The sequence below is a fragment of the Pelophylax lessonae genome (genome assembly GCF_965119305.1).
Source record: "Pelophylax lessonae genome assembly, chromosome: 1".
In the NCBI taxonomy this organism is placed as follows: domain Eukaryota; kingdom Metazoa; phylum Chordata; class Amphibia; order Anura; family Ranidae; genus Pelophylax; species Pelophylax lessonae.
This window is the reverse complement of record NC_138768.1, coordinates 382,061,876-382,079,803: the sequence shown is the minus strand read 5'-3', so window position 1 is coordinate 382,079,803 and position 17,928 is coordinate 382,061,876. Positions and strand designations below refer to the sequence as shown.

The 17,928-nt window shown below is 44.1% G+C and overlaps 1 protein-coding gene across 1 annotated transcript in view; it reads right to left on the bottom strand.

Moving 5' to 3' along the window:
* Nucleotides 1-17,928, bottom strand: part of KDM4C (lysine demethylase 4C) — a gene marked incomplete at its 5' end in the record, with an annotated part of 705,351 nt that overhangs the window by 674,517 nt on the left and 12,906 nt on the right. The window contains one exon of the mRNA XM_082265152.1: nt 156-270. Coding sequence (XP_082121278.1) covers nt 156-270 — 115 coding nt within the window. The remainder of the gene's footprint in view (nt 1-155; nt 271-17,928) is intronic.

Sequence of the window (17,928 nt, the reverse complement as noted above, 5' to 3'; positions counted from 1 at the left end):
ATAACTGACAAAATATTACTCAAATAGCCTTGCACATTAAAAAAATCTAAAAAGAATATTACGTCTAAATCTATTTTGGCTTTTTAGTTTTAGTTTTAACTTAATAGTTATGTTTCTTTTTGTTCTTTTATTCACAAAAAACAGCATAAACTTACTTCATCATACAGACTTCCATTGACATCTGCTCCATAAATCGGTGCCACAAAAGTTAAATTTTTCCAGTATTTACGTTCCAAATCTTCATAATCTAAGTATCTTGGAGTGCAGTACCTAGACATTTAGAGGAAAATATGTGTAAGATATAACTTTAAGTTAAAGAAGATTGCTAAACATAACTTAAAGAGGAGACACCACACTATTAAGTCCCGGTTCACAGTAACGCGACTTGTCAGGCAACTGGTCAGCCTGACCAGTCGCGGCCCATTCTGTGCTACGAGAACTGTTCTAATAGGAGTGACTCAAGTCGCTCCGATCTAGAAAATAGTTCCTGTACTACTTCGGGCGACATCGGAGCGACTTGCATTGACTTCCATTATGTGAAGTCCGTGCAAGTCGCGCCGAAGTCGCGGTGCATGCGACTTCACAGGTCGCCCCCCAAGTCAGATCGCCATAGTGTGAACCGACACTAAACAGCATAAATACACTAAACATCATTAAAAACAAATAAAAAAAAACAAACATATTAGCCCATCCTTCCTTGCTGCCCAACCTAATCTAATCCCATACTCAGGTGCTTACTTACCTCTAGCTGAAACAGTTTCCCCTAGTGCTTATCCTTCAAAACCTTTTCACAGTGCAGGCCACACCAACAAATTGAGTCTCTGTAGACTTAAATGGGGTCATACGCTTACAATGGAGTAAACACTGGAGGATGCTGCTGCTGCTTTAAGAGCATTTTGTGTTTGCTTTCTTTTAAAGCTTAAATTTAGTTTAAAAAAACTGATAAATTCCCATAGGTGGTGTCACCATAACTAAGCATATAGTAAATTACAAGAAACCAGGTAGACAGCTGCCTATTGAGGTTATTTTTGTTACAACCAAGTCATAGTGGGGTTAAATAGACTGCTCAAAAAAATTAAAAAGGACACTTTTTAATCAGAGTATAGCATCAAGTCAATTAAACTCCTGGAATATTGATCTGGTCGGTTAGGTAGCAGAGGGAGTTGTTAATTTTCAATAACACTGAAGCAGCTGAAACTGATTAACAGGTGCACTAGATGGGCAACAATGAGAGGACCTCCAAAACAGGAATGGTTTTACTTGTGGAGGCCACTGACAGTTTTTTTTTTCCCCTACTCCTCTTTTCTTACTGTTTTTCACTAGTTTTGCATTTGGCTAGGATCAGTGTCACTACTGGTAGCATGAGAAGATACCCGGACCCTATAGAGTTTGCACAGGTAGTCCAAAGCCTACAGGATGGCACATCAATACGTGCCATTGCCAGAAGGTTTTTTTATGTCTCCCAGCACAGTCTCAAGAGCATGGAGGAGATTCCTGGAGACATGCAGTTACTCGAGAAGAGCTGGACAGGGCTGTACAAGGTCCTTAACCCATCAGCAGGACTGGTATCTGCTCCTTTGTGCAAGGAGGAACAGAACAAGCACTGCCAGAGCCCTATAAAATTACCTCCAGCAGGCCTTTGGTGTGAATGTCTCTGACCAAACAATCAAAAACAGACTTCATGAGGGTGGCCTGAGGGCTCGACATTCTCTAGTGGGCCCTGTGCTTACTGCCTGGCACAGTGGAGTTCCATTGGCATTTGTCATTGAACAGCAGAACTGGCAGCCTCCGCCACTGGCACCCTGTGCATTTCACAGATGAGAGCAGGTTCATCCTGAGCACGTGTGACAGACATGAAAGGGTCTTGGAGAAGCCGTGGTGAACATTATGCTGCCTGTAACATTGTTCTGCATGACCAGTTTTGTAGTTGGTCAGTGATGGTCTGGGGAGGCATATCCATTGTCAGGACTATTGTAAGAAAGAGACATATTTTTTCATAATTGCATGTCAACAATTAAGAACTGAATGAACCCAAAGACAAAGGTTCAACTCGAGGCCTTCAGCAGAAATTCCTCAAGTAGACGTCATGTTTCGGTTTCCTTTGTCCTAGAGTGGTAAGCTGTTGTTGACTAACCCTCGAGACAACAAACTATATTCTATGGTCATTGAAAGAGAATATATCTATCTATCTATCTATATATATATATGTGTATGTATATATATATATATATATATATATATATATATATATATATATATATATATATATATATATATATATATATTCCCTATTTAGCCTGTATTCACTATGATTGGTATATGCTGTTAAAAAGAAATTAATCAATTAAAAAGAACTCGTTATAATTATCGTTCGGGAATTACTCTCAAACGTATAACGCACAACACCATGGAGGGATGCACAGCCATCTACAGGCTAAACAACGGCACCCTGACTGCCATTAGGTATCAGGATGAAATCTTTGGACCCATGCTCAGACCCTACACTGGTGTAGTGGGTCCTGGGTTTCTCCTGGTGCATGACAATGCCCGACCTCATGTGGTATGCAGCCAGTTTCTGGAGGATGAAGGCATTGAGGCCATCTCTTCTGTAGTCACTCAGCATAGTGCAATTTCTCTTAACTTTCAGAAACTGGCCAACAGGAATGCCATCCTTTAGCCATGTAGGATGGTGGCTGTCAGCTTGTAAAAGGGTGTTGGCCACTGTCTCTTTACGAAATGTGCATGTACATATTTGGCCATTTTCAATGGCAATACAGAGGTCGAGAAATTAGATCTGCCTACGGTCATACGTATATGTAACACATGTGTTGCATTATTTTTCAGCTGATTCATGAACTTATGCAGGTGTTCAATTTCTCCCCTCCACACCATCAGGACATCATCTATGTATCTTAGCCATGTGTGTACATGGCCACGATACATAGGCGAGGTGAACACCTCTTCCTCCTCCCACTGTCCCAAGTGGAGGCATACATAAGCAGGGGCCCATGCTGCCCCCCATGGAGGTGCCTCTAATTTGCTGGTAGTACTGTGTGTGTGAAGACTTGGAAAAAGTTATTCGCTAAGGCAAAGTCAAGCCCGTCCAACACAAATTCATTTTGTGGGCCATATTTATGTCCATATCAATGATGTAAAATGTGGGTACATTGAATTTCCTCAATAGGAGATGTTCAGATTCTCTTTTAATAGACCTGCCTTTTATTTAACTCACGCACTACATCTGGGAAAGGGTTATGTTCTAGTCTTTTGTAAGTCGTCAAGTCACCCAGCAGTCATTTAACTTCCCTCCTATCAAGGTTTTCACCCATTAGGACAACATTGCCCCATTTATCGCTTCTTTTAATAATAATAGGTTTAATATCTTTGGTTCTTATGTGTAGCGGCTTTGAGAATGTTTTTGACATGGACAGGCCCCCCTCCGCCACGATTTTTTCCTTTTTTTATTGCATTTATTGACTGTAACACGCCCTGTGGATGTGGGAAGGCCACAGGATTCTGTCCCCTATTGACAGATCAGGTAAGCATTAACCTGGTACACACAGGTAGTTTCGCTCAACCCAGCGGACTGTTAATACAGCGATATCCCCCCTAAGAAATTGTGTTCTGGAAGGGGGACCGCTTCCCCCACCCGCCAGAACACACCAGTCAGCGCTCTTAGCCACTGGCTGCGAGCACTGATCAGATGAAGGTCGGCTGGTTTTCCAGCATGCCCATTTGACAGAAGCCAAATGTTATGGGCATTTCTTTTATCCTGGCACTCCAAAGCTGTCAAACGTGTGATAAGTAGGAAATTAGATGCCTAGTTTATGACCCTTAAAAGTCTGAAAATGCTTTTTGGATTGTGGGCCCCTCTATGTGGCTAGGCTGCAAAAAAGGCTCACATATGGGATATCCACATACTCGGAAGCAATAGCAGAGAGGGTTTTGGGGTGTAATACTTAGTATGCCCATGGTCTGTGTGAGAAATATCTTCTCAATTGACATGAGTGTAAAACATGTAATTTTCTTTTTTGTGACAAAAAAAAAAAAATTGCCATGTCTCCATTTAAAATAAATTGGAGGATCTACTTTGCAAAATGTGATCACTTCTCCTGTCCTGGCACTTCAGGGCCTCAAGAAATGTGATTGGTAGTCAAAAAGATGAAACCAGATACAAAATGTATGCCCCTTCAATGCTGAAAGTGCCCCTTAGATTTTGGGCTACTTTATTCATCTTGGTAGCGAAAAAGTCTCACACATGTGGTATCCCCATACTCGGGAGCAGTAGAAGAATACGTTTTGGGGTGTAATTTTAAGTATGCCTAAGCTGGGAATGACAATTTGTTAAAAGGGTAACACTAACATAAAATCAAATCAAATTTAATTTACTTAGTGTACTTTCCAAAACAATAGGGGAAAAAAATGACAACTTTGATAAACTCACTGTGCTTCTTACTAAATACCTTGGGGTGTGTAGTTTCCAAAAATGGCTCATTTTTGGAGTCTTTGTGCTGTCCTTGTATTTTAAGGCCTCAAGAATTGAGACAGGAAATTGAAGCATCAGGGTTGATAAATTTAAATACACAGTATATACACCATAGTTTGAAGACCCCAACTTTGACACAAAAGAAATATTATACACCCGTTTGGTTTTTTGGGGTTTTCTTTTTTTTTAACCAAAGAAATGTAGCAAAATACATTTGGCCTAAATTCACGAATAAAGATTTACTGTATTTGCAAGCAGAATCTAATGGAAACTTTTTTTTTTTTATAAAAAAAAAAAAAAAAAGTAGTGATTAGTGGATGCAGGGAATTTCCGATTGACCCTAGGGGAATCAGGAAGTTTTAACCCTACTGGAGCAAATTGGATCATGCTTTACTGGGGTTTTCTTCTGGATCAACTGTGGGTATAGGATTGTATGATTTCTCTCCCCCCTTTATTGGTTGAATTAGATTGACGTGTCTTTTTTCAAACAGACTATGTAACTATGTAAATACCACCCAAAGAAAGCTCTATCTCAAAAAAGTTAATATACAATTCATTAGGGTACAGTGTTACATGAGTAATTGTCAAAGTAACACACTGCAAAAAAACTAAAAAGTGGCCTGGACAGGAAAGGGGTTTAATGTGCCAGTCTTTAGGTGGTTAAATGTTAAGTATATAATGAAAAAAACTTTGGCAATTTGAGATTTCATGTTATTAACTCTGGCCTCCAGAATAGTTTAGGACTTTCATGCTTATAGCACTTCCTACAGTTCCTAGCAGGTTCTCCAACAATACCACAATGGGCTGAGGACTTGTAGCATGCTCACTGAGGAGATTACATTGAAACAATGTATGCCTAGTGTTCGTTTTCAAATGCCATTTTATGCATTCACATACCTCCCCCCAGACCCAGTCTATTCAGGCAATATAGTCACATGCTGACTTGGCACCATCCACAGAAAGCTAAACACTTTAATACAACACAAAAGTTGAATCCAAAACAAATTTTACTTTAGCATGCATTACAGAGTGCAGTACAAATTATGCTTTCCAGTCTTTTTAAGTTTAAGAAGGAAATAAATTTCCTAAGCCCTTTTTGGCTAGAACACTGACTGATAGAACAAGAAAAAAAGAGGGAGGGTTTAGCTACAACTCAACTAATATTAAACAGGAGAGGAAGACAAAGGGAGATAGAAAATCACATCACATAATTAAACACGTCGCACACATGTAGGCAAAAATTCAAAAACATCACAAAATATAAGAGGTTGAAGTAGAAAGGTCTCATGCTGATCTGTAAAAATTCAGGATGATTTAGTCCTCAGGAGGATCTGTTCTCAACCTATAAATTAGAGAATTATAGAATGTTCTTGTTTGAAGACTAGGGTAGGATGAATGTCTTAAGCTGCCGACTATCAGCAAGATTCCTTGGGTGTTACTTGAGTCGTTACGCAGCGGAAATGCAGTTTAGGAATGAAAAATCAAAGTCTGGGGCTCTCGCTGGGATTCTCTACACAAAGGGACATTTGTGTTTTGCAGTGGCCAGGAGTAATATCCTTATTGAGGACAGGACTAGCCTGAGGTTGCAGGTGGTTCACTGTAAGCAACTCTGTAATATCTACTGAAATAGGTGGTGATTTAGAGTCACTAGCTACACAGTTCATGAACTGACGAACGTTAGTATTGTGGTGCAGGATTTTGGCATTAGTAGATTTCTTGGCACATATTGAGCGATTAAGGGAATGCATTAAATTCTCCTAAAGTGTAACTAAACCCCACATCATAAAAACTATTGCTGTTTTACATGTGGTTAATACTCACTCAGTTACTATGAGATTTGTTTTCTCTGTTCTGCAAAAAACCTGGTTGATCCTGCTGTTCTCTATCTCCACCTTCATGTCCCCAATTCAGCTAGGGATTTGGCAGCTGTTGTGGCAACCCATGTGACTAGACTAGAGAGTCACACATGTGGGTGTATACACAGAGGTAAATGACAGCACAGTCCCTTCCTCCTCCTCTATGCCCAGCAACCAGCTAAACACAATGGGGATGGGATATTACTGTACAGGGGCAGATAGGCAGGTAGGTAACAAAGCATGTCTCTTCTGCATTAAAAATCCGCCTTCTTTAAGTTTTTACTGTCAGAAATATTGTGGCTAAAATAAATCATATGAGGCCCATACATATTATTTTACATATTGTTATATGGGCATCCTGGCAGCCATCTTTGTCATGAGATGAATGTTCATTATCCTTGGGTAAACATTCTTACATAGAATTTTAGAGGCTTTAGCAAAGACCTTCTCAGGCCAATAACTTAAAGGGGCCCAGACAACACGCCAATAAAAAGGACTAGCCATGGTGCCAGGCTGGGTTATAATGAGAGTGATGTCATTCTTGTCTCGATTTCAACAATGAACAAGGGATCAGGATGTTTCATTTAAACTTTTGCTTGAGGAAACATTATTATTTGTAGTAATTGTATTAGCAATAATATTATTGTATCAAACAAAGTGATAATGTGTGTACAAAGTGAACGTACAACGTGATAAATCCCAAAGTCCATATGATTCAATATATCTTCTAAATAAATGTGGATGAACGTGATATAAATTCAAAAATATACAAGTCCATTTATCCACGTGACTGGTGCATACAAATCTTCTAAATATATGTGGATGAACGCGATATTAATTCAAAAATAAAAGTCTATTTATCCACGTGGCTGGTGCATAAATCCCACCACCTTCCAAGTTGTACTCTTACCAGACGGATATGGTTAAGTGCAAATAGCTCCTCTCAAGTGACCTCCTATGTAGTGACAGTGATATGGTGCTCCACTGCACACGGGTGAAACATGTAATCAATCAAGCCTCTTACCAGATGGAAAATAGTATTAAGCATGGATACATCTCCTCAAGGATATTTACACCCGCATAGGCTGAGATTTCAAGGGTTAAAATAGGAAATCTTGTTACCTCCTCCACTCTCCTTGTGGCAGCACCTCCTCCACTATCCCTGGCAACAATAAGAGATATATCAAGATTTCCTATTTTAACTCTTGAAGTCTCAGACTACGCGGGTGTAAATATCCTTGAGGAGATGTATCCATATGGACTTTGGGATTTATCACGTTGTACATTCACTTTGTACACACGTTATCACTTTGTATCATAATGATCATGATTTGTGCTTGTACATCAGGATAACTTATTTAATTTTAGCGCACCAGATCATTTTTCACATACATTTATCGTCCAATCAGTTTATTGGATCTTTGGTAGCAGCTTTATTTCAATTAATCAGCGCACCTTTTTTCTATTTTCAATATTATTGTATCACTGTATTATATGAAGCATATACATAGGCCTACTTAATTAAGTTCAAGGAACGTTTTCTTTGTATTCACTTTTATAATATTCAACCGATATTTATTATATATTGGGGGGGAGGTACTCCTTGAATTATATGTGTATTATTATTGATATAGTAGGTATAAGCTTCAAATATATAGAATTGGGTGCAGGGGTGGACTGAGCGGTCGGGCACTTCGGATGTGGTCGGAGGGCCCGGCCGGGAGGGGGGCCCGCCGCCCAGTGCAGCATTAATTCACCCGATGTTGTCTCTGAAAGACAACATTGGGCTATCGGAGATACTTAAGTAGGAGGAGGAGAGGGGCCCGGCAGTCGGCGCTACTACCGTGGAAGTAGGGGCCCGGCAGTCGGCGCTACTACCATGGAAGTAGGGGCCCGGCACTGCCTACTTCACTCCTGCACCAGATGCAAGGCAGAGACAACCTCAGCGTGAAGACTCTGCCCCCTCTCTTCAAAGCATAATTACTGTATCTTGAAAAAAAAAAACAATCCCTCCTTCCAGCTGGGCGATGGCAGAGAGAGGGACAGGAACACCTCCAGTTTAGCAGCACACAGACCATGGCCGCTGAACTGGAGAGCATGCGAGATGAGGGGGAGCACGGGGAAGAGCCTGGAGCCGGGTGAGGACAGGGAAGGAGCCGAGTGAGACAAGGGGTAGGAGCCTGAAGATACGAGGGAGGAGCCTGGAGCTAAGTAAGAAGGGGGAGAGGAGCCTGGAGAAGATTGTGACGAGTGAGACCAGGGAGAGGGGCGCAGTGGCAATGGTACCACCACAGATGAAGATTTCTCCATGCCATCTCTGGAAGATAGGGCTTACAAACTTTTACCTTTATGCTGTCAGAATCTGGATGTGAATATCATTGTACCAGCCATTCCTTCTGCCATGCCCGCAGTCTCTCACCACCCCTTGTGCCATGCCTGCAGTCTCGGACCGTGACCACCCCTTGTGCCATGCCTGCAGTCTCTGACTACCCCTCATTCCATGCCCTCAGTTTCTGACTGCCCCTTGTGCCATGCCTGCAGTCTCGGACCGTGACCACCCCTTGTGCCATGCCTGCAGTCTCTGACTACCCCTCATTCCATGCCCTCAGTTTCTGACTGCCCCTTGTGCCATGCCTGTAGTCTCTGACTGCCCCTCATTCCATGCCCTCAGTTTCTGACAAACCCTTGTGCCATGCTTGCAGTCTGATCACCCCTTGTGCCATGCCCGCAGTCTCTGACCACCCCTTGTGCCATGTTCACAGTCTCTGACCACCCCTTGTGCCATGTTCACAGTCTCTGACCACCACTTGTGCCATGTTCACAGTCTCTGACCACCACTTGTGCCATGTTCACAGTCTCTGACCACCCCTTGTGCCATGTTCACAGTCTCTGACCACCCCTTGTGCCATGTTCACAGTCTCTGACCACCCCTTGTGCCATGTTCACAGTCTCTGACCACCCCTTGTGCCATGTTCACAGTCTCTGACCACCCCTTGTGCCATGTTCACAGTCTCTGACCACCCCTTGTGCCATGTTCGCAGTCTCTGACCACCCCTTGTGCCATGTTTGCAGTCTCTGACCACTCCTTGTTCCATGCTTGCAGTCTGACCACTCCTTGCGCCATGCTGACAGTCTCTTACCACCCCTTCTGCCATGCTCACAGTCTCTAACCCCCCCTGCCATGCCCGCAGTCCCTGACCACCCCTTGTGCCATGCTCGCAGTCCTTTACTGCCTCTTGTGCCATGCCCGCAGTCTTTGACCGCCCCTTGTGCCATGCCCACAGTCTCTGACCACCCCTTTTGCCATGCCCGCAGTCTCTGACCGGCCCTTGTGCCATGCCCGCAGTCTCTGACCGGCCCTTGTGCCATGCCCGCCCCTTGTGCCATGCCCGCAGTCTGACCGGCCCTTGTGCCATGCCCACAGTCTCTGACCGCCCCTTGCGCCATGCCTACAGTCTCGGACTGTCCCTTGTCCCATGCCTGCAGTCTCTGACCGTCCCTTGTGCCATGCCCGCAGTTTTTGACAGCTCCTTGTGCCATGCCTGCAGTCTCTGACCGTCCCATGTGCCATGTCCGCAGTCTCTGATTGTTCCTTGTGCCATGTATGCAGTCACCGACTGTCTCTTGCACCATGTATGCAGTCTCTGATCTTCTCTTGTTCCATGTATGCAGTCTCTGACCATCTCTTGTACCATGTATGCAGTCACTGACCATCTCTTGTGCCATGTATGCAGTCACTGACCATCTCTTGTGCCATGTATGCAGTCACTGACCATCTCTTGTGCCATGTATGCAGTCACTGACCATCTCTTGTGCCATGTATGCCATCTCTGATCATCTCTTCTGCCATATATGCCGTCTCTGACCATCTCTTTTTGCCATGTATGCAGTCACTGACCATCTCTTGTCCCATGTATGCAGTCTCTGACCATCCCTTGTGCCATGTATGCAGTCACTGACCATCCATTGTGCCATGTATGCAGTCACTGACCATCCCTTGTGCCATGTCGACAATCTCTGACCATCTCTTGTGTCATGTATGCAGTCTCTGTGGGCAGTAATGTAAGGGGGAGCTCTATGGAGTCTTGTGTAAAGGTGACTGTGGTGACCAGAGACTCTTTTACATCAGATTTTCCCTTTACACCAGAGTCCACAGCAAAGCCTCTTACATCAAAGTCCTTAGAGTTCTCCTTCACATCAGGGTCCACAATGTTCTCTTTTACGTCAGGGTGCACAGAGTTCGCACTTACACTGTAAAGGAAAACCCTGTGTTGAGTTTTATTACCCTGACCTTCATATAAATGGAGAAATATGTTTTTGGCCTTTTGTTATACCTAAAACACATTGCTAATCACACTAGTAACATGTGCAATTAACACAATATATATCTTAAATATTGATATTTGCACTGTTTTGCACTGAAATTAGCCATTTTATGTAATTTTTTGAATTGTCTGTTAAAAATGTGGCTCTGTTAGTAAATTTTGGACACCCTCTCAGTAAATTTCACTCAGGGGGGTTGGCAACACTGCACCCCATTATAGTGACCCCTCCCCTCAATTATGTATCCTGAGCGCCGCTTGCCCATCTCCGGTGTCTGGGCCTGGCATAGCAGGTGCCGCCAGATAGAGGGGAGAGAGAAAAGCAGACACACGTCCGCTCTCCTCCCCTTCTTCTGGAGGAGGGATGTGGGTGTGACTGGAGGCGGGACATGGGTGTGTCTGGAGGCGGGACATGGGTGTGGCCTGGAAGGGGGCCCTTGATTTATTTTGCCCGGGTGCCCTGAGGGTTCTCAGTCCGCCCCTGATTGGGTGATATGTATACCATTTTGTTTTTATACATAAAGAACTAATTGGTATACAGGGATTTCAGTTTAAGTTACTTAACTCTAAAGGAATGTTAATTGCTGTGGTTTCAGACCCTATTCAAGCAATATATATCTTAAAGGGGACAGTATCCTTTCCAGTAAGTTGGCATGATAGATAACATACTAAGATTTCCATTTTTCTCCAAGGCTTAGGTCAGAAGGTTATCTTTGAGAAAATAGTTGAATTAAACTAAATTTCCCAAACTTTTATATAGACAAACAGTGCCCCCTGTTGAGAATGGCGAGGTAGAGGCACATGTTTTGTTCACGTGTTTTCACGTGGAAAACAAAATCCATGCCCACATTCCCAAAGAATAAAACTTTTATCATAGTTGGGAAAAGGGAGAGAATTGCAAAAAATCAGGGAGGAAGTAGGATACTCAGGAGGTTCTGACACACTGATGGGAGACATCTGAAGCTGATGGCAGGCTATTCCAACCTGACATCTTAGGCAACAGACATTGAAGTTTTTGGCTATAAATTCTATTCTTCTATAGGCAATTTGCTTGCCATATACATCTGACTGAACCATTAGATTATCTTTTAGCATCAAGATTTGAATTTAGATCCTTCTAAATGCAGTATGACCAGTTTATTTCCACAAGCGGGCGGATTTCCACACTAGATCCCCGACGATCGGGGAAGAGCAGCGGTGATCACCGCCGCTCCTCCCCTGGCCCGATTCCCGCTGCACAAATCTGGCCTTTATGGAAGAGTGGCAAGAAGAAAGCCATTTCTTAAAGATATCCATAAAAAGTGTTGTTTAAAGTTTGCCACAAGCCACCTGGGAGACACACCAAACATGTGGAAGAAGGAGCTCTGGTCAGATGAAACCAAAATCGAACTTTTTGGCCACAATGCAAAACGTTATGTTTGGCGTAAAAGCAACACAGCTCATCACCCTGAACACCCCGTCCCCACTGTCAAACATGATGGTTAAAATTGATGGGAAGGTGGATGGAGCCAAATACAGAACCATTCTGGAAGAAAACCTGATGGAGTCTGCAAAAGACCTGAGACTGGGACGGAGATTTGTCTTCCAACAAGACAATGAGCCAAAACATAAAGCAAAATCTACAATGGAATGGTTCACAAATAAACATATCAAGGTGTTAGAATGGCCAAGTCAAAGTCCAGACCTGAATCCAATCGAGAATCTGTGGAAAGAACTGAAAACTGCTGTTCACAAATGCTCTCCATCCAACCTCACTGAGCTCGAGCTGTTTTGCAAGGAGGAATGGGCAAAAATTTCAGTCTCTCGATGTGCAAAACTGATAGAGACATACCCCAAGCGAGAGACATACCCCAAGCGACTTACAGCTGTAATCGCAGCAAAAGGTGGCGCTACAAAGTATCAACTTAAGGGGGCTGAATAATTTTGCATGCCCAATTTTTACGTTTTTTATTTGTTAACAAAGTTTGAAATATCCAATAAATTTAGTTCCACTTCATGATTGTGTCCCATTACAGTTTTATATCTTTATGTTTGAAGCCTGAAATGTGGCAAAAGGTCACAAAGTGCAAGGGGGCCGAATACTTTCGCAAGGCACTGTATATTGATATCCTTTGGGTCTGATCAAGTGTGATTTTGGATAATGTAGGTTAAAGCCAGGTTGCTCTTATATTTTGACATAGATCCCATTTTATGGTATCTTATGTTCTTTGCCTTTATGGGTAATAAAAAAAAAAGAAAAAAGGAGTATATCGTTAGATTTATAACTGTCTATTTTATATGCTAGAGCAGTGATGGAGAACCTTTCCGAGCCTGAGGCGCCCAACTGCAACAGGTTTACAGAGCGGCGTGTCAAGAGATCATGTGACTGCGTCCAGAGAAGGGGGGGGCGGGGGGGACAGAACTCCGCTCACCCCAACATATGTCCGATCCCTGGGAGGAGATCACACCCGGTCCGCTACAGTAATGGCACCTCTAGTAGCCCCCACCCTCCCCGGCAGGTGCAGTACCCTCTCCCCTCTCACATGTGCATACCTCACTCTAACCCCACAGTAATCCCTATCCTTCAAGGGCATAGTGACACCCAGCACTGCTCAGACTGCTTAGGGGTTGAGAGTGACGGGGGGTGAGAGAGGGGTATGTAAAAGAGAGAGAGGGGTGTGAGAGAGAGGGGGGGCAGAGAGAGAAGGGTGTAAGAGAGAGACAGGGGACCAGAGAGAGGGGGATATGAGAGAGAAAAAGAGGGGTACAGAGAGAAAGGGACAGAGGGAGGGAGGGGGCTGAGAGAAACCGGTGGACAGAGAGAAACAGGTGGACAGTGAGAGACGTGGGGGGAGGGGCTGAGAGACCCCTAGCTCTGTCCCTATTTTCAGTCCCTGCCCCCCCATCCCAGTCTCTGTCTGTATATGATTTTGCCCGGTACCTTCCATGCCAGTCTCCATGTGCTCTCTGCTCTGTTCCTTCCAGCGGCTCTATCGCAGCCTGCAATTCCCACCTGTCCTCACCTTCCATTCCCCAAGTCAGCCTGTTCTCTGGGCCTCACTGTTGATGTTTTAGCGGAGAGGAGGAGGTTTGAGAAGTCCAGGGTCTGGATGGCGCCAGGGATGCTGCGCCTGCTGCTCGCCTCTTTGGGGGTCAAAGAGGCGGTGAAGTTCTTTTCTCCCTCCTGGGCTCTAAGGCCAATCTGTTCACCTTCCACGCGGAGACTGCCCACTCACTCGCCATGTGCACATAGATTCCGGGACCTCAACCTCGCCGATGTTTGCTGCCGTACTCCCACCGTCACAAACCTGGACTCTCCGTGGATCTTCCTCTACCTGCAATCACTGGACTGCTCGTATGCCCACAGAGAGGGCTCTGCGTGCCAGCTGTGGCACACGTGCCATAGGTCACTGACCTAGAGTCTGTCCACAGGCTCTGGGACCTTGTTCAACTCCTCTCTCCGACACAAACCTTGAGGTTATCCTCAGTGGGTATACCCCCCTCTTTTATGGATTTGTCATCATTCTCTGTTCAATCTTATATGGCCCTAGTATCCCCTCTGGGACATCATAGACCGCTCTCTTTTCTATTTTGAGCATTCAGGTCATGATATTTGTAGTTCACTGCTATGAATATACTGTATATGTCATTTGCAGGCTTTTCAAATGATATTATACTTAAAATCCATTGCATATTCTGTAGATGGTTGCAATCTGATCAGTAGCTGAAGACAACTACCTATGTGTTCCAATCACGACGAAGAGGGGTATCCGCAAAACGCATTGAATACTGCTTTACCGGTATTTTTATTGGTTGTGTGGATGTAAAAACATAGGAATAGTTTTATGTTTTTGTTAACTCATAAAAAAAAAGGTTCTAAAAAAAAGTTCTAACATATGCTTAGTATCTATCTTTTTGGATGGTGCTTTCAGGGAACATATACGCTGTTGAAAAAAATTAAAGGAACACTTTTTAATCAGAATATAGCATCAAGTCAATTAAACTCCTGGGATATTGATCTGGTCAGTTAAGTAGCGGAGGGAATTCTTAATCAGTTTCAGCTGCTTTTTATTCCCCAACTGTTTTTCGCATTTGGCTAGGGTCAGTGTCACTATTGGTAGCATGAGGCAATACCTGGACCCTATAGGAGGTTGCACATGCAGTCCAACTCCACATCAATATGTGCCATTGCCAGAAGGTTTGCTGTGTCTCCCAACACAGTCTCAAAAGCATGGAGGAGATTCCAGAAGACAGGCAGTTACTCTAGGAGAGCTGGACAGGGCCGTAGAAAGACCTTAACCCATCAGCAGGACTGATAAATGATCCTTTGTCCAAGGAGGAACAGGATGAGCACTGTCAGAGCCCTACAAAATGACCTCCTGCAGGCCACTGGTGTGAATGTCTCTGACCAAACATACGGAAACAGACTTCATAGGGTGGCCTGTGCTCACTGCCTGGCACTGTGGAGCACAACTTGCATTTGCTATTAAACACCAGCATTGGCAGGTCCACCACTGGCGCCCTGTGCTTTTCACAGACGAGAGCAGGTTCACCCTAAACAAACTTGTACAACAGAGGCCTGAAAACACAAAAAGCCCAAGAGACACTCAGCGCTCTAGTAGAATGCGCCTTCACAGGTAAAGGAGGAACCTGACCCTTGATTGAATAAGCCTGAACCACCGTCTGCCTGATCCATCTCAAAATGGTCGCAGCGGGCGCAGCCAAACCTTTGCGAGGACCGTCCGGAAGGACAAAGAGTCCGACTTCCTGAAGGACTCAGTAACAGTCAGATAAACTCTTATCGCCCGAACCACATCCAGAGGATGCAAGGCAACTTCTTTGTGATGTTTAGGCTTAGGTAATAAGGAAGATTTTCAATAATAATTTTTAATAACTTTCACACATTTACTATATAGATTTTATTAATCTCAGGGATGTTTTTTGAATAAAATTAAATTTTCTTATACTTAAATTTTTAAATTATAGTATAACATATTTTTTAGTTTAAACTATTTGTGTTAGTTGGTCTAATACACTCATTTGTGGGTAACATATACATATTTATTTATTTAATTTTATTTATTTGTATTATTTAATTGTATTATGAACAGCATTCCATCACCCGTGATTTAGTGACTAAATTGACTATTAATATATACTGCAGCTTAGTTTAGCGTAGTGCTAAATTTGAGGAATCACTAGATTGGCGACTTTTTTAAGAAATTGCAAATATTGCATATTCTGGCTCTGAAACATAATCTGGTTTCGGCCGGAAGAGTCTATTTTAATAGCGAGTCTGCCCAGTTAAAAGATGGCCCCGGTGAGTATCCGGACTAAAGGAGAGAACCTATCACTCCGCAGCGAATGGGCGGTTCATTAACCGGTGGCTGGTGATTGAATGCTGTCAGTCGAGCGATCCTCTATTTATTGTGGAAGGAAACGTACGGTCACATGATCCCCTGATGACGTCAGCACGCCTGACGAAACGTGCGTCGGGAGCGTGAGACTGTTGAATTCCGGTTTGGTGGAACACAGGAGCGGGTGAGCGTCCCGTCCACCAGACCCCAAGCTTTGTACTATTGGAATGAAGGCATTATGAATATCGTTTTTGGAGTAAGTGCAATTTTTACTATTAAACCTTGAGCATTAGACGTATTACACCATTGGAGTCTCCTTTCTATTTCTCCCTACATTCGTAAATTACTGATCCCGGAGTCCCCTATGCTAGCTAAGCCTGATCCATTCAATGAGGATATCATAAGGATAGCTTGGAAGCATGTGTGGAGATCAATGCTGAATGAGACCCCCTATAATTAAGGGGTCAACTACTTCTGGTAAGGAGTACCTAATCTGAGCACTGGGTGGAGTTTTTAATGGTGGAGGTCCCTCACATCAAGTTGAAGTACATTCAGTTTTGCTGAGAGATCCGTCTGCACTGAGCACTTTAAAGGACTTTTCACTGATTATCACTCACTTATTTTAAGGACATTTATCAATCTTTTACTTGGATTATTGTCATGCAATTTATTTATTTATACATGCACACAAGCACTTTCTTGTGTCTTTGAGTGCTGAGCGCAATATATTTTTCCTTTTTTCACATTTATGCGTTTTTACACGTTTTTATTGCAGCTTGCACTGTGGAAGCAATTCCCTAAATCATTTTTTGCACCAATTTTTATGCACATATTTGGTTGATAATACTATAATAATTGTCAGATATCACCGTTTGCGCAGTTTCTTTTGGGATACCAATATTTTTCTACAATAAAAAGGAAGGCAACACAATGTCTTCATTCAGGAGAAAATCCGATACCACCTTAGGAAGAAAAGACGAATTAGATTAGAGGACCACTTTATCCCGGTGGACAGTCAAATACGGCGAACGACAGGACTAGCACTGTGGGACTCCCCCACCGCACCTGTATCATCACAGGGGCACCTGAAAGCAGAGCACCCCACAACCTCCAGCAAAGGGAGGGAGGGACCCCACCAGAGTAGCACCAGTCTGCACCAGAGAAAGCCTGTATCCGCGTGCGGCTTCCAGGGGAAAAGGAAACCCAGGAGTCAACACCAGGGGAAAAGAAGGCAAAAAATCACTGCCCAGAGGCTCCACTGTGATGGCCACCGCTCCTAATGCACGCCGGATCAACCAAACATGGCTGCCAGACTACACAAACATGGCCGCCGGCCTATAGATTCACACAGGCCCTAAAGTAATGGCGCCGACAACAGCAAAATGGTCGCCACACATGGCATCCATGAGGCTCTTAGGGACCCAAGAGGGAAGTCTGTCCTGCAAGCAGCATGCCTACTTGCCCCCCCCACAGTAACAATGCAGCACACCATCCACTACCGTCTGCCAACTCACGGCGCTACCTCAGAGGGAGGGGGGTACCTAGATGGCCCACGAAGACAACCAAACAAAAGGGGGTCGGGGGGGTTGTGGGAGGGGAACCCGCAGGTCCGACAGTCCCAGGGAGGGGCTCGCGTCCACCCCAAAACACATCCAGGGGGAAGAGGGGAGACAGCTGCTCACCATACCAGAAACCAGGCGGGAACCACTCCAGACAGAACCACCTCACCATAGAAATGGGGGTCTGTCGGCCAGGAGGAACGCTGCGACTCTCAGCCGACCCAGCACGGAGCTCTGGTCTGCGCGCGCTCGCTGGCCAGACTGGGGGGGCTATTGAGTCCGGCAGTTAATTGTAGATCTCACAGGAAAAAAAAATGGCATTTAAAAGGAAAAATTCCCAGGACCAGAGATCCTCGGCAGGAAACTAAG